The 22,720-nt window shown below is 35.2% G+C and overlaps 1 protein-coding gene across 9 annotated transcripts in view; it reads right to left on the bottom strand.

Moving 5' to 3' along the window:
* MYO6 (myosin VI) overlaps positions 1–22,720 on the bottom strand; it is a 146,629-nt gene that overhangs the window by 40,295 nt on the left and 83,614 nt on the right. For all 9 annotated transcript variants that reach the window (XM_086707265.1, XM_086707266.1, XM_086707267.1 and 6 more), the window contains exons 10-18: positions 21,150–21,230; positions 18,311–18,491; positions 12,311–12,455; positions 9,843–10,000; positions 8,318–8,409; positions 5,209–5,281; positions 3,108–3,235; positions 535–630; positions 85–258 (exon numbers count right to left, since the gene is read on the bottom strand). In XM_086707265.1, coding sequence (XP_086563391.1) covers positions 85–258; positions 535–630; positions 3,108–3,235; positions 5,209–5,281; positions 8,318–8,409; positions 9,843–10,000; positions 12,311–12,455; positions 18,311–18,491; positions 21,150–21,230 — 1,128 coding nt within the window. The remainder of the gene's footprint in view (positions 1–84; positions 259–534; positions 631–3,107; positions 3,236–5,208; positions 5,282–8,317; positions 8,410–9,842; positions 10,001–12,310; positions 12,456–18,310; positions 18,492–21,149; positions 21,231–22,720) is intronic.

Here is a 22,720-nt window from a genome sequence, read left to right as displayed (position 1 = left end):
TATCCTCTGTAAAGTACAAAACAATATATTTTACTTGAAATGCACTAAAAACAAATTTTCAAATAACAAATTTAACACAAATACCTTAAACTTGTTTCCCACACTGATGAAGCTAAGTTTTCCTGCTTTTTGTTTAGTATCTTTGTTGTTGTTTGTAGATGATTCAAATAATTCTCGTATAAATTTATCCCTGGATTCACATATTAAGGATTCAAGAGACATATGTAAAGCATCATTATTTTTTTCCACAAATTGGGTCTGAAAAATAAAGCAAACAGGAATGATTCAGTCCATCCCTTGGTAATATCCCTTGATACAGCTCTGCTCAACAGAATTTCTGAGATGACAAAACTGTTCCGCATCTGCACTGTCCAACACAGTCCCCACACATGAAATGTGCCCAGTGTACTGAGGAACTGAATTTTACATTTTATTAAATTTAAACTGAAATAACCAGATGTGGCTGGAGGTTAACATTATGTGCAGCGCAACTTCAACTTCAAATGGTTTTCTCTTAGTAAAAGTCACACTCACTGTTTCATAGCACACTGCCCCTGCAAAATGCCTGATAATGAAGCCTTCATCATCTCTGATGTTCCTATGGACTGCCAGCTTAGATTTTCTGGGTATCTGAAAAGAGTACATGCATTAGTTATTAAATTATCAAAAACATATTACATAATCTCCTTAGAAAACATCTGGGATGTGAAACACTTAAAATTACATGGGAATTTTTCACACTTCACACAATTATACTGCCTTTGAAACACCTAGTAAGCTTTAGACTACCAATGAAATGTAGCAAGTATTTGGTTATAATCTCTCAAAAAAAAAAATGAGTCAGACAAAAATAAACACTGTAAATATGCAAAACAATAGGCACTTTATAAAGTTAACTGCCTATGTCTAAAGTAGTGGTTCTTGATTTAACTGGTGAGTTAACTGGAAAACTTTTAAACCCCCTAAAGCCCGTATCATTTACGTCAGGTGATTTGAAGGTACAACCAAGGTTGAGAAGCACTGTCCTAAAAAACATCTGAAATCAGTACTTCTCCCACTTTTAAAACTATACATCCTAACATGTTTATACAATGAGCCTGAATCTATCTGAAGAACACTGAATCATTTTAGGGCTATACTATCAGTGACAATATCTCATATTTAAAAGTTTCCAAAATGTCTTCACATAAAAGAATATATATGACCCTCAAAATAACCTAAGGATAAGAAAGACAACCTCATTTAAAAATGAAAAAACTAAGACTTTGAGAACATTACCAGGCTTTTTCTAGGTGAGAGGGATAGCAGAGCACAGAGCCTCTTCTTTGTGAGGTGATACACCAGTATAAGCCAGAACAAGGGCCCTGGAGTCAAAATGCCCAGCCTGATTCCCAAATCCACCACTTCCTTACTATGCTACACATGACTAGTCACTTAACCTCTCTACGTACATCTCCCCATCTCTAGCATGGGCATACAAACAGGATCTACCCCAGAGATTATGAGTATTAAATAAAATAACTTAAGTAAAACCTTCAGATGACTGGCACATAGGAAGTGTTCAATAAATGGCTATTATTACTTTTATTTCCAAAGAATTACAACAAAAGTAATGGCTTATAAAAATTAGAATTTACTGTCTTGCTCTTGTTCTCTTTGAAGACAAGCAGCCAAAGTCCATTCTTGATGTTTTAGCTTGTTGTCCTTGTACTTATATGTACTATATAACTCAGGGTTCTCTGAGGCCCGGGTCACAATTTTGTTGACTAGCAATCTGTACTCTTGGTAAAGCAAGCTGGTCACAACAAAGACTAGTGAACAGTGAATATATAGGACCAGATATACATCTTCAATCTTAGCAAAAGTTTTGGTGAGGATTCGTATCACTTGATTTCTATCTCCACTGAAGAGACACAGGCTCTGCATTATAAGAAATATTTAAGGACATAGAAGAACTCCAAGTCAGTGGGGCACGTGGTTGCTAGATTCAGTCCCTAGAGAAGGTTATCACAACTACATCAACTTTTCAAGTAAATACATTCAACCTGTTTACCTAACACATTCTTAACTTAGTTAATGATGTAAGGAAACAAGAATACTAGTCTTCATTCAGTTCAGCTCCTGGATCCATCAAAGCAATGACTGATATACTATGGTACAATTTCAAAATAATAAACAGTATGGGAGCCATCTGCAAGTCTAAGCAGCTTTACTTTTCTTCTTTCCTCCCTTTCTTTCTTGGTTATTCTCTGTAAGATAAGGCAGCACCTATCTTCCTGGATGAAATTAACATCCGTATTTTTCTGTGCTAATTGGGCACAAGGATGGAGCTGTCTTTGTATTACCTCAAGGGATGATGGTCGAGTGTAAAGATAAACACAGAATTAGGTGAACCCAGGAAACACTTCAATAGCCTCAGGGTCCAGCCTCATGAAGAAAGCCCTACTGTTCACTGGTATAAGGATTCAAGCACAGCTCTATGACCCAACAACAGTTCAGGGAACCAGGTCCTCTAACCCCTTCAGAAGTGTACTTCTCATTTATTTCCACTGATCTCTGTTTTTCCCTGTAGTTAATTTTTCTACTGCTTCAGTTCTGTGTCTCTGAGTATATTTCCCATTCAAAAGTCCCTAGGAAAGAGCATCAAAATAAATTGGCTACCCATTATCTAATATGGATTGCTTGCACAAGTCAGACTCTAAGCCATAAACTTTATTACTGGTCTTACAAATGTGCAGACTGGTGGCTGCTTGTGATTCTAGATGCTAACCCCTGGAACATGATCCAGGTCACATGACAGAAGCAAAGCAAATGGTGTCCATTTTGCTAAAGGAAGAACATAAAAATAGCAAGTAAACCTGTTTATCCATTTTAGATAGATGAAATGTACTTTCCATCCAGCTAAAAGGGCCTTCATTAGAGAGATCATCATCATCCAAGATACACATATATAAACTAAGGGCCTATCTATAGAGGATGCTGTGCTGGATAAATTATAGTTTTTCTAAGCCCCATATAATTTATTATTCTAATTACTTAATATGCAACATCTTTCTAAAGGTTTCTCTTCCCACCACAGGGTCTCAATTTTGGAATGGCAAACTCACAGTGAGTCGGAAATGTTCTTTGTGTTTCTGGTGAACTGCAGATGTAAAGTGTTGATCACTTGGCTGGGGAAGGCGATTTTCTTCATCTAAAATATCCAGTATCCCCACTAATTTTGATTCAATTAAATCTATTCCAAAAAAAGTCAAAATATGACAGGGTAAAAACATTTTAAGGATATGTGAACAACTTACTGATTATAAATTTAAAGGACTGGTCAGAAGTAATGTAACAGATGATTGTATTGTAAGTATCTTCACAGGCTATAGAAAGCAGATAGATTTTATTTCAGATTTAGCAATCTATCAGAAAGTAACATCATAAACAGGTTTCCCCCACTATGGAAAAGTTTGCTTTATGCCACTTCACTTTTACAAAAGGCCTATATTAGTACCTGCTTTCATAGAAAGAAACCCAAAAAGAATTTTCGCATTTGCAAAATGGTAACTGCTTCTCTGATTTACACTATTTTGGTTTATGAAAAGTTTCATAAAAATGTTGATAGCAGGGGAAACTAATATAGGTTCTAGAAAAACAAGTTCATAAACATATGATTAATGTAAAACCATTCCAATTTGTAAGCTTGAATGAGAAGCTAAGGAATCAAAACTTCCTCCTCTTCCATATGATATCTACATTCAAAATGAAGTAAAAGTACAGAAGCTTTTTCATGCTTAGCTTTTAAAATCTACTTTTCAATAGTGATTCAAATGCCTTCCAACAAAAGTTCAGTAACAGGACATTTTTATGCTCCCTTCATGTTGTTTGAATTTCTTGCTTGTACAAAATAACTATAAAGTGCTCAAATACAGTATATAAAAACTACTAAATGGGACAGACTTCAAAAGCCATAGGATGTAAGAAGAGAAATCAAAATTCGAACTGCATTGCTCAAAGAATGATGCTTTTTAGGCAACTGGTGATGGTGAAGGGGGGGCATGCAGAACTAAACCATAAATGAGTATTTTGATAGGTGTAGAAGGATATGAAAGTGCGCTGAAAGATAAATGGCAGGGGAGGAATTCCAGCCAAGATATCAAATCACAAAATCAAAGGCACAGAGATCTGAGAAAAGCTGTGATATGTAAAGGCAATGCTCAGTGAGCCAACTAGCATGTAAGTGCTTTGAAAAGTTGTGCCAATGTGAAGCATTATTATTATTATTATTATTATTATTATTATTATTATTATATTACACTATCTTGTCCAAATGTAGCATGAGTTACTGACTCCATTGTGAAACTGAGTTTGCAAAAAACAAAGTTTGACCAACAGTTGATTTTAGAGATGAGGTGGGAAAGAAAAGGAAGATTAAGCACTAGCTCAGAGGTGAGAGAAAAAGGTTTCTTTACTGATAAAAACAGACAAGAAAAACAAAGACCCTATTCTCCTACTGCACAGCATTATCTGGATATGACTCACGAAACTTGTGAGACCAACTTGCAATTGGCCAGAGGGTGCTGCCAAAGCAGGGAACAGAAATAAGGGAACCACAGAACCACAGAGCCAAACACTGAAAAACCTCACTTGGAGCCTGGCTAACATGGGTTTCCTTAGGTGAGTAATTCATCCCTTTACTACTTAAGCAGTTTAGTTTCCTTCTTTTTTATTTTATTTTTTTTAAATGTTTGTTTATTTTTGAGAGAGAGAGACAGAGACCAAGCGTGAGCGGGGGAGGGGTAGAGAGAGAGGAAGACACAGAATCCAAAGCAGTCTCCAGGCTCTGAGCTGTCAGCACAGAGCCCGATGCGGGGCTCAAACCCATGAACCGTGAGATCAAGACCTGAGCTGAAGCCCAAGGCCTAACCAACTGAGCCACCCAGGCACCCGTTTCCTTCTTAAGTTACTCACGTTAGGTTTAAGAACAAAAATATTGATCACAGCAAACAGAAAAAATTTTAGGAAAACTTTCAACATACTGAATTTGATGCCTTGGTAGGAAAAATAAATTCCCAGTAGTACCAGAGAAGTAAAACCTCTCCAATACCACAGCTTCAAGTCCTATAACTAGTAATATCAATCACAGAGCACAGAAAAATTACTAGTAAAAGCATTCACTATATCTTCCCATAGTTCCCAAAAGTGGAATAAAAAAAAACATACCTATACAGTCTTGATTATCCACATAATGCACTTCATTAACACCTAAACCTTCTTTTTGATAGAGTTCTTGTTCCTAAAATGAAATAATCATAATCATAGATATGGAAATACTATATAAGAAATGGCTTGTTTTGTGCCACTTCTGATCATAACATTTACTGATTAGTCCAGAGTACAAAGGTTCATACCAGTAAGTTCAGGAGCTAAAGAGACTTACAAAACATTAGGGAAGATAAATCCTTGTCCCTAAAGCAATATGAAGTCAGAAATTAAATGGCCAACATATGATTTACATATGTGGAAATTTTCCCTCCTGCAGATAAGCATATTTTTCTGAAATATGCAGATCTGTTTGTAACCATTCAAAAGCAAGGAAATACCAAGGCTTTGAAATATCTTTAGCAATTTTAAATTCATTTTTTAAATTTAATTTTACTTTATTTTAGAGAGGGAGAGAGCACAAGCAGGGGAAAAGGGCAGAGGGAGAGAGAGAACCCCAACGAGGTCTTATGCTCAGCATGGAGCTCGACATGAGATCATGACCTGAGTCAAAATCAGGAGTCAGACGCTCAACCAACTGAGCCACCCAGGCACCCCGTTAGCAATTTTAAAGTCAAACTTCTCAGTAAAATAGACCAAGAGTTAACGAACTTTTTCCGTAAAGAGCCAGACAGTAAATATTTTCAGCTGTGGGCCATAGTATCTTTTTTTTTCTTAAATATGAAATTTATTGTCAAATTGGTTTCCATACAACACCCAGTGCTCATCCCAAAAGGTGCTCTCTTCAATACCCATCACCCACCCTCCCCTCCCTCCCACCCCCAATCACAGAAGTCCATGAGGGAGGGGAAGAAAAAAAAAGAGGTTAGAGAGGGAGGGAGACAAAGCATAGTGTCTTTGTCAAAACTACTTAATTATGCCACTGCAGCACAAAAGCAGCCACAGATAACAGTAAATGAAAAAGCATGGCTGTGTTCCAATAAAACTTCATTTGCAAAAATAGGCAGCATGTTGGATTTCTCCCAAAAGCCAGAGTCTACCAACCCCTGAAATTTACAGAAGAATGTAAAAACCGGCTGTGATAATTTTTAAAAGTTTAAAGAAGAGCTAAACAAACTAAACTGTTTTAGTCCTAAACTGTTGTCCAAAGACAGGAGAAATTTCTTAACATATACAGACAAGCACTAAAATCAAGGAAACAGCAATTAATTGCAAATGGGTTCTAGTATCTACACAGTGATATATATAAGGAATATATTACTGGGAAAAATAAGTGTAACTTGGAAAAATAATTTACAAATTAAAGTTGAGTTCCTAGACTAAGTCTGGTATCTTCTTAAAATTAAAAAAAAAAAAAAAAAAAAAAAGGATTTTACTACAGATGGGTGAAAATGAAATGAGTGTAGGTTGACATGTATTTTAATCTTTTTTTCCCGAATGTTTAAATATTTCCTCCCACAAGATATACTAGAAAAGGTTTCTATCATTTTAGAAGTCCCGTCCATTTGAGACACAATCTGAATTTGGAATTTGAAATCCAAACATTTATCTTATTTTATTTTATTTTAAAGTTACTTATTTATTTTGAGAGAAAGAATCCCAAGCAGGCTCCACGCTGTTAGCACAGTGCCTGACTTGGGGCTCAATCCTATGAACCATGAGGTCATGACCTGAGCCAAAATCAAGAGTCAGGACACACTTAACCAACTCAGCCACCCAGGTACCCCCAAACATTTATTTTAAGGAACTGTTAAAGAAATAAACATATATCAAGATACTGTTTCCTCGTTATGTTTCTAGATAAAGCTTGCTGGGATGGCATGGAAGGGAAGAATTAGGGGAGGTTAAGTGAGAAGTACACATGTACAACTTCAAATAGTAATGGAAGAACTAACGTGGCTGGATAAAACATTTTCAGAGTAATTATCTTAACTGCTAAGTATTTGGTTTACCTGTTTATTTATGCCAGAACTGGCTTTAACTATAGTATACAAGTAAAAAGTATAAAAATGAATGTGCTGGGAAACCCACAAAGACAAAAACATAACAAACATGTGGGAAAAGATTAATGGAATGGGAACAGGAAAGAATACTTCATATTTCAGATCCAGATACAGTTAAGAACAGAACTGGAAAACAGCAATGCTAGTATGAGAAGAAAACAGTATTGTCAGTCAGGCAGCTGGAAGGTAGGTTCAGACCTGCAGCAGTCATTAAACTGCTCTGGAAATTCACTTTCTTCGTCTGTAAAATAAAAGGCTGACTAGATCATTTCTAAGTTCCCTCTAACTCTACCATCCACATTCAGTAGAACATATCTCAAAAAGCACAAAGGAAGGAAAATCAAGGGTACTGGTAGATAAATACTGGAGAATTCAAACATAAGGTAAAAATGGGGAGCCTGATCACAAATCAACTGATCCAAACCTATCTTTACTTATTCTGCACTCTAAAGAATTATAACTTTCCTAGACTCGGGACTGTGAGTATTGGCCATGCCCACTTACTCACTAGGAGCAGTGGCAGCAAGCCCCTTCCTGGACCAGAGACTGGAGGCCAGCCGTAGGCACACCACTGACAGGCGCCTGGGCAGTGCACACAGTAGTGTGGCAGAGGATACAATGCCCAGAGGCACTCCAAGCAAATGGCCCCACTGCATCCCTCGATCTGGTGGCTTTCCTGACACACACAGAGAGAGGGTGAGCACGTAGCAGAGTGGGCAGAAGCAGAGAGACATAGAAGAAGGGTGGCAGATGCCAACGTCAGGGATAGAGTAGAAAGTTGTTTGGCAGTGGCAGAAGTAGGGGCAACAGACTCAGGAAAAGAAAAAAATGAAATACCAAGTCTAGCAAAAGTCACTAGGAAGCAACAGATGTTCACTTCTGAGATGCCTGTTAGGGTTTTTATTGGGTCCCTAAGCTTCCACTGTATCAACAAACACTTCTGTTGTGCCTGAGCAACAGCTAGCCCCTGGGGCCTTTTCTGGGCATCTCTGATCCTCTGGGCCACCTTACATATTATACCCCATCAACTGGGGCAGCATGCCTCTGTTCCTTGAAATTAAAATAGCTTAATGCAGTTCTTAAATTTAAATTGTAATGGCAATTACCTCCTTCAGAATCCTTTCATTAAAAAACTGTTGAAGCTTTTCATTGCAGTAGTTGATGCAAAATTGTTCAAAACTGTTATGTTCAAAGTACTCTGAAAACATAAAACCAGAATCAAAAGTCATCATCAAATCAACTTCATACTATAAATTTATCTTTGGATAACATTTTATTATGTCAATGCTTAATTTAAAATTAAGTAAAAAAATACATATATTTGCATTATACTCTCCAAATTCTCTTATTTCAAGACAAATTTTGTTAGGTATTTCAATTAAGTATTGAATATAATTGCATTTTACTTAACAAAAAAGGTACACGTTAAAGGAGATAAATGTCGTATCGTAAAAGATACAAAACGTAAACCACTTAAACCAGTTTCTTAAGCACAAGGTGTTAAAGCAATCTAAATTAACTGAAGAACAAAAGTGGCTTAAAAGACAAGTGCTTTAAATCTTTTTCTGTATAATCAGTAAAATTATAGTCAAAAAATATTACGAATACTCACTCATTTCTAAAGCAAAGAGACTGCATTACATTACCTCTAAGATCCCTGTAGCTCTAAAATGTTATGATTCTGTTATGTGCCTGTTACACTAAAACTGGTGCAGACCAGGAACCAATGTCTGAAGATTTTAAAATTTTACCTCAGTGATGAGTGTTTTTCTACCTTTGAACCAAAGGTAATAATTATAAATTTTAAAATATGTATCACATCAAAACCAAAATTCTACCCCTCCCCAAAAGTAAATACTCATACCTTCTCTTGGCAAAAGCAAACTACACAGGAGGAAAACACCACTCCTATGCAGCCAGAAGGAACACTCACATTGATAAAGCCCAATATAAAAATGGTCCGATTTACTTGGAGATAGTCATTCACAACAATAATACATCTGGCACTCAGATGTTAGTGATTCTTTTCATTCCTGGTTGCACAGCTCCGTGGCTGTTCTCAAACATTTATCTTGAATATAAATTAATATATACTACCCTGAATATATATTTATATTTATATTATGTAGTTATATGTATAAAATATCTTTAATAAACATATTTATTCATTTGGTGGAAATTCATTGGAAATAGCAATCTGTTAACACTAGTGATGAATTTCTACACATAGCAATGAGTTTGGGTTATATGTTAGGTCAACTTATATCCAGCATTACATTGTAGTCAGTGGTTTTAATGACTTAATCCTCTTTATTAGTAGGACTCAAGACTTTACCTTTATTCAGTTGTATTCATTTAGGAGTACAGAGACATTTCCTAACTATAATGGTTTCAATCAACATGTTTTATTATTAGCATTAGTGTGACCAAAACCTCTGAGTTTTTCCTTTTGTTAAGCATCAGCTTCCTAATTAAATCATATCATAAAATGAAATGTAGGTATGGACACATAACTGAAAACATATCGAGTGAAAGGTATTGCAAGGGAAAAAATGGTTCTTTTAATTTTAGATATATGTGAAAAACTGAATAAAAAATAACATACAAATTCACAAACAAAACTATACTTACCAAAACCAGCAATATCTAGGACTCCAATAAAATAAGATGATGTTTCAAAAGGAAAACACTGATTTACTCTGTTGACCACATGATCAAAAAGATGGCTATAGACAGTCTTTGCCAAGGCATCGCGAGCATTGTTTGCTTGCTCCACTTTCAAGGGTACCCTACAAAAGAAGACTATACCAATGAAAATTCTTTACAGTAATAATTGTGAAAATAATGCCAGATACCCAAGATCAAAGGGTACCTACACACATTCACTGTGAAGAACAAAATAAATAGCTACAAAAGGTCATTTGTGAATAGGCACAGATAAATGAGGCAAGAAGCATACTAAAAGAACTATAGAAATTATCTACACATAGATAAAAAATATATTATTGAGTAAAAGAAGTTTAGGCTCAAACCACTGACGACCTTAATTTATACTTTTATATGCTGAATATATAAAAAAAATCATTCAGAGGAATCATCTTCCTTTTAACTTTCTTCAAACACAAAAGAAACTACTTAATTCAAGCTAAAGTTTGGCACCTTGTTTAACACTGGGAATAAATGCTTACATCTTAAAATTCAAACTGTCCAATTCTATTTAATATAAGTAACTATATGGTGTTACAGTATTTGATGTCGCAGATATAGACACACAGCCCTCTTCCTCAAGAAAGTTAAAATCTGGGGCGCCTGGGTGGCGCAGTCGGTTAAGCGTCCGACTTCAGCCAGGTCACGATCTCGCGGTCCGTGAGTTCGAGCCCCGCGTCAGGCTCTGGGCTGATGGCTCAGAGCCTGGAGCCTGTTTCCAATTCTGTGTCTCCCTCTCTCTCTGCCCCTCCCCCATTCATGCTCTGTCTCTCTCTGTCCCAAAAATAAATAAACGTTGAAAAAAAAAAAGAAAGTTAAAATCTGATTAAGAAACTGCCATAAAAGTGAATTTTCAAACGCCTTGCTAAATGCTATCATAAAGGTAAGTATGGGGCACCACGAGAACACCAGAAAAATTGTCAAATTTGGAAGTAACCTTAAAAGTCTAAACTGGTTTTCCAACTTCCTGCAACAGAACCCTTTCCTAAGTGAATCCTATGTGAGCACTCCATACACAGAACACATAAAAGAACTGCTTTGCAACAAAGGGGAAATGGAGGAAATACTACCTGAAAATCACACACCTGTGCTTTATCCATACTTTCCATGGACCCCAGAAATATTTCTAAGGAACCAAGCAACTGTATGGCACTACTATGCACCCTCCTTGCTAAGGTTTTGTTTATAATAATTTGGAATCAGCTTAGCAAATAATCAGGCTAAACATATCTTGCTAATGTTTCCCAAAGCATAAGAGCTACCAAATTATCTGAGTGGCTAAAAGTTTGTTTTTACATCCTCCCGGTTTAATTTGTTGAAAATCTTCCTGAAATATGTCACTAGAACTCACTCCCTGCCTTATTTAGCAAGGGATAGAGGATCTGACTGTTTCCCCCCATAAGTGAAGATCTTACAGTGCCCCCAGAATGATGGCTGAATATCAATTTTATTTTATGTATCAAAAACAGAAATGTCTAAAACAAAATATTGAGCCAAAAATGTACAGATACCCAAACACAACCTAGAAATTCTTGGTTACAGATTTAAGAAATTCTGGCTAGACTCTTATTTTCTTGTCATTTGTAATTTCCTCTAAATGAAGAATCTGAGAGGTATGGGGAAATTACATTCGCTGAGTGTTTTACTAAAGTGAGTTCTCCTCAGTAAGTTTTAGAACAGGGGTAGCTGGGTGGCTCAGTCAGTTGACTGTCTGGCTCCTGATTTTGGCTCAGGTCATGATGTCACGGTCTGTGGGATCAAACCCCATGTAGGGCTCCACACTGATAGTGCAAATCCTGTTTGGGATTCTCTCTCTCTCTCTCTCTCACAAAATAAATAAACATTAAAAAAAAGTTAAAAAAACAATTTTTAGAACATGCCATTTGTAAGGAAAATCACTTTTAAAATAAAATGGTCTGTTGCCTTCTGAAACTAAATAATGGTGATGGCTGCACAAGATTGTACATATACTAAAAAATACTAAACTGTACACTTCAAAAGAATGAATTATAATTTTAAAAAAAAGAAAACCAGCTGTCCTGAAAAACTGAAAAAACATTGCCTAAAATAAATACTGATTAACATAATCAACTCATATTTTTGTAGCTGTATAAGTAAACCACTCTTACTTTATAAACTTCAAATCTGTGCCATGCAGCATATCTAGATGCAAGGAACAACTTTAAGAGCTGTGGAGGTCAGCATTTATTTATATAGTAGATTACTGCAGTAAGATGCACAGAATTCTAATTATCGAGCACGTGTTTTAGAACATTATAATGAAATGAATCATCCAAAAGATCAACTTTAAATCTCCATGTTGTCAAAGAAAGATATTTCCTTGACAAACAACAAGGCAGTACTTTTACAGAGCAATGAGTTAAGGAACTTACTTTATGACTGTTCCTTTGGTGCCCCCTGCTGTTGTTAGCATGACTCTTGTAGTTAAACTTACACGAAGATCATCTTGATCTAAACCCAGTAATTCAGCACAATATTCCAATGCCTGATTAGATTTATTCTTCAGATTACAACCACCTAATGAAAATACATTTAAATTTGAAATTAAAAGACATTATATTAAACTAGATTTTCAAGATCCATTTCTTAGAAGTAGACTTCACATATAAATCTATGGAATAGACCGGGTTTATCTGTGACTTATAATTTCACCTCACTTTTTCACCATCTTTGTCAGACATTCCTACTGCCAAGCTCAGTGGGAGACCCTCACTTGAGGCAGTCCGTGATATCTCATGGAATTCTGCTCATCAATATTAACCTGCCACTGTTTCATTTTTTATGACCCTGCAAGCAAAATATACTAATGATAGATTATAATCCTTGTAAATCTCTAGAGAAATATAGTAGCTTATCATTAAAATTCATACAATTCTTGAAAACTTCAAGACGTAACTGTAATGGCAAATGGTGGCACTTCAGTAGGTCAGTGTGGATGTCTGTCAACATATGAGGTTTTGTGTGTGTGTGTGTGTGTGTGTGGTGTGGTGTGCTGTGTGTCTGTGTGTACCCACGCATGCATATGCATGTGCTTATGCTTCCTGTTTGGGAAACAGGAAGAGTGTGAGGAGGCAACGGCAATTACCTGTACATCATATACATAGATTTATACTTATGGAGGCTGTTCTAAAAAGCATTATACAGAAAGACACTATACTGCAATGTGCCTCTGCACTGATATGGTTGTAAGACTCATTAGCTGTGTGACCCTGAAAAAGTTACTTATTCTCTCTGTGCTCAGTTTCCTTATCCATTTAGAGAATACTAACTATATTTACCTAATAAGGTTGTTATAGAGATTAATGAGGTTACATATGTGTCATTCTTGGAATAGTACCTGGTACACAGTAAGCACTATATAAAAGTTAGCTATTATTATTTTTATTATTACTACTATTCTAAAAATAAACATTTTACTAATAGTTAAGGTTTAATTTTTATAACTAATTCATCTGAAGACTAATTTCAAAACTACAAAGAATTTGTAAAAATCATAAGTTTATCATGACAAATTAGTAAACTACTTAATAGAGTGGTCTCAGGAGAAATACACCATGAGATTCTATATGAATAAGGGGCTGTCAGGATAACTCACTGGGGACAAAAACAGCTTTTTCAGAAAATGGCACTGAGACAACTGGATATCCATGTGCAAAAGAATTAAGTTGAACCCCTGCCTCACACCATCAATAAGACTTAAATTAAGAGCTAACACTATTAAACTCTTTGAAGAATACACAGACATAAATCCTCATCATCTTGGAACAGTAACGGTTTCTTAGATATGACACCAAGAGTACAAGCAACAGAAAAAAATTCAGACAAATTACACTTCATCAAAATGAAGAACTTTTGGGGTGCCTAAATGGCTCTGTTATTAAGCATCCAACTCTATATTTCGGCTCAGGTCATGCTCTCACAGTGGTGAGATGAGCCTGCGTCAGGGTCTGCACTGAGTATGGAGCCTAAGATTCTCTCTCCTCCTTACCCTCTGACCTTCCCCCACTTACATTCCCTCTCTCAAAATAGAAAAATGAAAAACTTTTATATTTCAAAGAACACGACCCAAAAATTTAAAAGACAACCCACAGATTTAGAGAAAATATTTACAAATTATATATCTGACAAAGAACTTGTATCTGTGATATATATTTTAAAAACCTCTTACAACTTGATGGGGCACCTAGGTGGCTCAGTCAGTTCAAGTGTCTGACTGCAGTTCAGGTCATGATCTCACAGTTCATGAGTTTGAGCCCTGCATCAGGCTCTGTGCTGACAGCTCGGAGCTTGGAGCCTGGAGCCTGCTTCAGATTCTATGTATCCCCCTCTCTCTGCCCTTCCCCCACGCGCATTCTATCTTTCTCTCTCAAAAATAAACATTAAAAAATTAAAAAAAAAAAAACTCTTACAACTTGACAACAAAAAGACAACCCAACTGGGGCACCTGGGTGGCTCAGTCAGTTAAGCATCCGACTTCAGTTCAGGTCATGGTCTCATGGCTCGTAAGTTTGAGCCCCACGTCGGGCTCTGTACTAACAGCTCAGAGCCCAGAGCCTGCTTCGGATTCTGTGTCTCCTTCTCTCTCTGCCCCACCCCCTGCTCATGCTTGCTCACTCATGCTCTCTCTCTCTCTCTCTCCTTCAAAATAAATAAACATTAAAAAAAAGGGTTTTTTTTTTTAAAGACAACCCAATTAATGGGCAAAGGATATAAACAGACATTTCTCCAAAAAAGAGATACAAATGGTCAATAAAGATGAAAAAATGCTCAATCTCATGAGCCTTCGGGAAAATGCAAATAAAAAACACTTCACACACACTAGGATGGCTATAATCAGACAGCATTTGTGAGGATGTGGACAAACAGGAACCTCCATACATCGCTGATGAGGATCTGAAATGAATATAGCTACTTTAAAAAAGTCTGACAGTTCCTCAAAAGGTTAAACACAGTTACCATATGACAATAATCCCACTCCTGCATATATCCAAGAGAAATAAAAACATATGCCCATACAAAAACATGGACAAGAATGTTTTTAGCAGCATTATTCATAATAGCCAAAGGCAGAAACAATCCAAATGTTCATCTAATGGTGAAATGATGAACAAAATGTGGTATATCCACAGAATGGAATATTACCCAGCCAAAAAAAAAAAAAAAAAAGTAATACTGATACATGCTACAACATGGGTGAACCTTGAAAACATACTAAGGGAAAGACGTCAGTCACAAAGACCACATATTGTATGATTCCATTTCTATGAGATTCCCATAATAGGCAAATTTATAGAGACAGAAAGTAGATTAGTGGTTGCCTAAAGCTGAGGGATTTGGGAAGAAATGAGAAGTGATTGCTGAAGGGTATGGGGTTTCCTCCTAGAGTGATGAAAATGTTCTAAAAACTAAACTGCAGTGATGACTGCACAACTCTGAGTATATGAAAAAACCACTGAATTGTGTAGGTTAAATGGGTGGATTGAATGGCCTATGAACTGTATTTCAATTAAGCTGTTACCAAAGAAAAAGAACAAGGGGACAAGAATACTTAGAAGATATATTAAAGCTTTAATTCTGTAAAAATAAGCTTACTACTGATTTCTTATTACTAAACACACATAGATTATCTAAATTTTGTAAGTCAACTGGCCATCAAAAATTCATTAATGTATTGAAACATTTCACCATTACTATTTTGCAAGGTTTCTTATACACTTTGAGAAATTATGTAAGGCTAACATAAGAAAACATATATTTTAAAAGTTTTAAAAAGGCAAAACACTTGTAAAACAATGTAAGGTTTTCATGTCACTCTCCTTCCAGAAAAGAACTTCTCTGAATACTCTTTAAGTTTGTTGTTATAGTAGCATTTACTTCTGTCATGCAGAATTTAAAAAACACAGGAAGTCCCACTAGGTATTTTTTGTATATGCCATCATGCAGAAACTTTTCGATATGAGTCTTCTAAACACTTAGAAGAATAGTTTTCTTTTAAAATAATTATAAAAATATCCATAGCTTTTCTAAGTTGCAAAGACATGCCAAAACTGAGCTCCCTGTGTGTGTGTGGGGGGGGGGGGGGGGAATCCATTCTAACTAGAAAGAAACCATTTGGATCTATAGGAAGGGTCACAGGAAAAAATGGAGATTAATAAAATCTGAACTATTAAAATAAAAAATAGCCAAAAATAGCCTAGTTTATTAATTTTCTTCATTCAGTGGCTCTTTACAATCTGCTCTGCTTTCTGCTCATTTTCAACAGAAGGAAGTTTGAAAAGAAAAATAAAAGTTAATGTAAATACATGCTATTATTTGCCTTTTGACTGTGTAAGTGCTTTTTCCACTACTGGATCACACCACGTTTATGATCTCTGTATACATCTGCATGTGCTACCATACGGTGATAATTTGACATAAAAATTTCAAATCCTTCAAAAAAACTAAAAATATGTTGCACACTAAGAACATACCTGATTTTGCTTTTTTTATTTTTCATTTTAAACTGGAATTAATCTGTATTTTTATTTTACTTAATCATTAAAAACACTTATGGTGATTATTATGTACTGGATATAAGTATATACATCACTTAATATTTAACTCATTTATTCCTCTATACAACATGAGGCAAGGACTATTGTTATCCTCAGTTTACAGGTGAGGAAACGGAGACAGAGAGCAGCTAAGTTCCCGGCCCAAGACCACACAGGCAGGTTACTACCCTAGTGGCAAATACTCTGGCTCAAGAACTTATACTCTTAACTACACTGTGTTGCATGTGACATTATTGACTTCACAGCATCACAGGATATTAAATTTGAGAGTCATGAAGACTATCTATTCCAGTCTGCTCACTCACAGATCAGGACTCTTGGGAAGTTTCAGTGACTGGGGGCAATTTGGGCCAATTATCACAAGTACCTGAGTTAGTTAGATGTGGGTGGAACCCAGTTCTCACATCTACAATTTCATTAGTAACCACATTACTTCTGTACAGGTTCCACTTCCATAAAATGCAGATAATATCCCTTACCTCATTATCTTTACGAAATTTAGATTATGATTATATGTTGTTTACGATGAAATGCAAAATACGAAGGGTCTTGCAAATAGCAGACACATTTTTTTAAAGTTTATTTATTTTGAGAGCGCGTGCACGAGAGAGCATGAGCAAGGGAAGGACAGAGAGACAGGGAGAGAGAGAATCCCAAGCAGGCTCTGCATTGTCAGCGTGGAACCCAACACAGGACTCGATCCCATGAACTGGGAGATCACGACCTGAGCTGATCACGACCAAGAGTCGGACGCTTAACCAACTGAGTCACTCAGTTACCCCAAGCAGACACATTTTTTAAATATTCTTTTTTCCTTCCTCTTGTGCTCCTTCCTTATATGCATACTATTGCTAGGTACTGTACTTTAAAAGTACTTCTCATGGGCTGTTTACATATAAAGAAAAGCAAAGGTCAGAGAGCTTCTGGGATCTGACACTAAAGTCCATGTTATTGACTACTATATTAAACAGTGCTTTCAACATTTTTAACTTATTTTTAATATAAAATATTTTAATAATGTATTTATATAGGAGTCAATAATCTTTTCTCTAAGTGTCAGATCTTAGGCTTTGCTGGCCATACAGTTTCTGTCACAACTACTAAACTCTGCCGCTGTAGCATGAAAGCTGGCACAGACAAGGCTCAAATGAATGGGTGTGGCTTTGTTCTACCAACACTTTATTTGCAAAAATAGGCAGCTGGTCAAATTTGGCCATGGGCCACAGTTTTCCAACCCCTGTATTCATGGATCCAACTTAAGATTACATAAAAAGTCTTACTGTTTATGTAGAAACACTGGAGTTCAAATGTTACTATCATGAAGGCACTTACATGTTCTTTTTATTTTGCATAATGTATAAACTATTTTCATTTCCAAATAATAAAGTATATGGGCTGGTACATATTCAATTGCCTTAATTAACTGATCCAAGTTTATATCAATGAACCAGAAAAATGTTAAAATACCTTAATATATGGTAGAGAATTATGCTGTGCACATACTGGCAAAGTAGAATTATCAGTTGAAAAATTTAACTAAATATGACCCTTCTGCTGGTCACGGTTACTTATCCTTCATAAAATGAATTTATTCCCCCTCAGTATCACTGACTTGTTCAAAACAGAGCTCATAATGACTAATAATGCAGCATCCTTCATTTCCAAGATTTACCACACAACACAATATATTCTAGAAATTTCAGGGTATTAAAAAGCCTGCATACAAAGAGATTGAATTTGCAAAGAAATGACAGAACTTCTAATTTTATTCGTCTTTAAAACAAAACAACCACAAACAAATGAACAAACAAAAAATACCTGAGGTGCTGCCAGCTTCCTCAAAATCAATATTTCCAAGGTGCAGGACACCAGCTACTACCCGGAACAGATCAAGCTTTTCTTCGTCATCCAAACCAATCTTTTTCATGGCTGTGCACATTCTAATAAAATCTCCATGGTCATCTAACAGAGGATCTTTCAAGGAACCTGCCTTAAGATACTACAAAACAAGAAGATACCAATTAACTGCTCTTTTCTCATTATTTAAGTATATTAAAACCACTACACAAAGTCTATTAATGCACTATATATAACATGCAAAAATAAAATATGTCAATGGGAAAACTTTACTATTCTAACAATTCAAAAACTAAATGAGAAAAATGTACATAGGATCTTTCTGTATTATTTCTTTCAACTGCCCATGAGTCTAAAATTATCTAAATAAAAATCAGTAAAAGATGGAATGAGATGTTTTCCAACTAAATTACAATTTTAGCTCTAATGTATTATAATGTTAGGATATGTTACATAAAAATATAAATTGACTGCAAAATAAGAATATATCGGTGGTTGAAAGGAATCAACCTTAATCCAGAGGTCAAAAAGAACTAAGGTAAAAAATGATAATAAAAATTCAAATCTAACACTTAGCATTATACTCCTTTAGGTTAAGTGCCATCAACTGCACCAATATTCAGCAGTGGTAAATAGTGGACAGACTAATAACAATTTTCATGGCCTAAGAATCACTTTTTAAATCTTTCTATACAAGCATATGTGAGGTAAAGTATATTAATAAGCATTGTGTTTACTGTAAAAATTTATGCAATGACTCACATTTCAGAAAAAATAAAGAAAAAAATGTGTTTTCTTTGCTAAAAGAATTTACATCTAAAGTATTCATTTGTTAGAACTTATTAAAAAGCTCAGAAAAAGGAATAAGAAAGTTAGGCCTGCAGAAACTAGGAGTAGAAAAATAAAAGTTACTGGACACAGAGAAACTGGACTAGGAATTTTCCAGAACTTGACAATGAATAGGTAAAATTAAACATTAAGTAACACAGCATCAGAATTAATTGCCCATTAAAGACACTTCTAGGAGACTTTTTTCCTCCCAGTTGCCAATTGCTTCCCAGCTAACGTTGGGATTATCTTTCTACAAAATTCTTTAAAATGCTTAATTATGCTTGGGTGAAATTTCTGGAAAATGTCTAGATAAAGAAATTTAATTTCATTCTCGAAAGCAGCAAAGGAAATGATCACATGCAGCCAAAGTTAACAAAAAACACAGACCATGCAGAATTTTTAGTCTTGCAACTGAATCGTTACTTCATTTAAAAACTGTTTCTAATCAAATGTTAATGAATATATTGCTATTATGGCAGACTAAAAATACTGCACTCTCCTAAAAATTGCACACAGCTTAGACACTCAAATGGAACTAGGTGAAGGATTCTAATTAGTCAAAATGATCACCTCATCCTCCTGATAAAGAAGACATAAAAAGTAATTTAAACATATTAATCCATTATTCACTTATATATTTTTATATATACACTCAATAATATAGTAAAATACCTAACAAAGTATGCTGCCTCTAGAATCACAAAGAGCACTTTTTTTTTTCTTAGCAGAATGCCAAGAGTATTTGGTATTCTTTGGAGAGCAAAATCCAGTTTTCTTCCCTCTCTACTTAGTTTTTTCCATGTCAAAGATCACATTTAGACACACATCTTCTTCCCTGAGGACAGCTGCATTATCCCATAGGTAAATGTTTCCATTATCTTAGTGGAAAGAATACAATTTCTATATTTCAATGATGCCTTATAAAAATATAGATTATCATGACAAAAGAAGATACCATAATAAATATTAAAGTAACTTCTTAAAGTTCCAACCATAAATGTCACACAAAGTTTACAATTTTTAATTTGGACATTTATGTCTGAAATGACAAATAAAATGTCAACTTAAAAACTAACCGTACTCATCTGCTTAGAATTTAAAATAATGGGAATTTTTATTTGCTTTCTGTTCTTTTCTATGAATATATTAGAAACATAATTCATCTCACTCATTTTGAAAAGAGCCAAAAACATCTGATTCACACATTAAAAGCTGCATATAATAAAAACTTGTACAACTAAATATTCATATAAATCTTTAAATAAAATTAATAAAGGCAAAATGAACTAGTCCCTATAATTAATCCTGACTATTTCATAATTTAAGCTCCTTGATTAGCTACAACTTAATACTACTTACTACTTGAATGTTACATATTAAAATTTGTAAGAGTTGTAGATTTTTAGATTAAGGATTTAATATTTTTAAAATAATTAATAGTATAATTACTTCTAATTACTCTCAGAAATATAATAATTTAGTAACATCAATATATATTATAGAAATACAATGTTTTAAAGAGAAATACAATAATATATAAGCATTAGTTCACAAGAATGCTTACCCTATTTAATGTCTACTTCAAAGCTTACTTCAGGCTTAAAGTAGAAAATAACTTATGAAGAACATATTTTATACTTAATCCAAAGTGGGTAATGTGAGAGTAAGTTTTGAAAATGTTAGCAAAGGATAATTCTTAGGCAATATAATACCCTCACGTGGGGGAAAAAGAACCAGAGAAGAGCAGTGCATTGAGGCCTAACCAAGAAGAACCAAAACGTGTCGCTTCTGTAGATACCAAGAGAGGGACAGAGTTATACACCGTGAGAGAGACTTGAATGAGCATTTAGTTTTTAAAGTATAAACCTAAAAGTAAGAAATATGATTTAGGCTCCAAAATAAAAAATGTATCTTTCAGTATGATTTTTTTGCATTAAAGATTTTAATTTAAAAAAATAGCCTACTATACCTCAGGACTTTTTCGGTTCTGTAAAATCTGTTTGTCAGTTTCTTTGTTAGCAAAGTATCTAGTGCAGCCTCGGTTTAAATACTAGGAAAAAGAAATTTAAAATAAAACAAATATGACCCACATGAAAATAATACAGAAGAAAACACAATTTATCAAACAGGGGTAACCAAAAAGAATTTTTAAATATAACCTGAATATCATTTAATCTTTCAATTACAATCGATACCGCTATATATTATAAACCTTTTACTCCTAATCAAACCAGGAATGTTGAAAATCCTAATTCCTGAAAGTAGATTAAATTAAATAGTTAATATAAAAATCAATACCATTAAATCTTTCCTATTTTTAAAGGGCAGTAATTTTAGAGGCAGGAAACTTTCTGACCTAATAAAGAATTTCAGCAGCTGCCTTCCTAGGATGCCTGCCATTATGCCAGGAAAGGCTATACAATCTGAGACACGCAAAAAAAAATATGCTCCTAGTTCTCCAAATACAAAGAAATACTAAAGTAAGACAAGAATGGTACCATTACCTTATCATTAACACAATGTCAACAAAGCCACACCATCATTATTAAATTTCATATGATTCATAATAACTTATACTCCTTTTCTAAAAATCATTGTAGAGAAATACCTCTTCTACTTTTATGAAGATACTGTGGGCAACTAACTTCACATTCCAATTAATCTGATGAGCTCTAGAGAAGGTGGGACATTGTAGAAGCATATAAATAGAGGCAGTTATACAGCATTTTAAAACAGTAGTTTTAAGTTTTCCAAATACAGATTAAAATAAACTGAAGAGGGGCGCCTGGGTGGCGCAGTCGGTTAAGCGTCCGACTTCAGCCAGGTCACGATCTCGTGGTCCGTGAGTTCGAGCCCCGCGTCGGGCTCTGGGCTGATGGCTCAGAGCCTGGAGCCTGTTTCCGATTCTGTGTCTCCCTCTCTCTCTGACCCTCCCCCGTTCATGCTCTGTCTCTCTCTGTCCCAAAAATAAATAAACGTTGAAAAAAAAATTTTTTTAATAAACTGAATAAAGAAAAGCTGAATTGCAAACACACACACACACACACACACAGAGAACAATAATTAAATATAATATGTGTCACAATTCTCAAGCGGAAGACTCCTGCCCAAAGAGTACTATCAGAATCACCCGGAGAACTTTATTCAAATTGCATTCCGTATCCATTTCCATGATTCCCACATATTCCACACAGGGACACAGTTTCCTAGCTGCAAATCTGTAAATTACGCTAACCATCCCCAGTCACCACTTCTTGAAACTGTATTGGCTTGTGATTCTTGGCACTCCTGATTTTCCTTGTACTTCTCTCACAACCCAACTTGTGCTTTCTTTCCTGGGCAACTCTTCACCGTTCATATTCTTCAACTCCAGAGTCTGGATCTGGCACCTGCTTCTCTACAAAATCTCCCTGAACAATCTCATCTACTCATGGTCATACTTTTAACTACTACCAGAGTTCTGACATCTCCCAAACCTATCACTACAGCACCAACAATGACCTTCAGATTAGAAGACCAATTGTCTTCTAATCGTCTCTC

Source organism: Puma concolor, chromosome B2, assembly GCF_028749965.1.
Source record: "Puma concolor isolate L17-30 chromosome B2, mPumCon1.1.hap2, whole genome shotgun sequence".
NCBI classification, from domain to species: Eukaryota; Metazoa; Chordata; class Mammalia; order Carnivora; family Felidae; genus Puma; species Puma concolor.
Note: the sequence above shows the minus strand (reverse complement) of the source record. Positions and strands in the feature narration are given on the sequence as shown.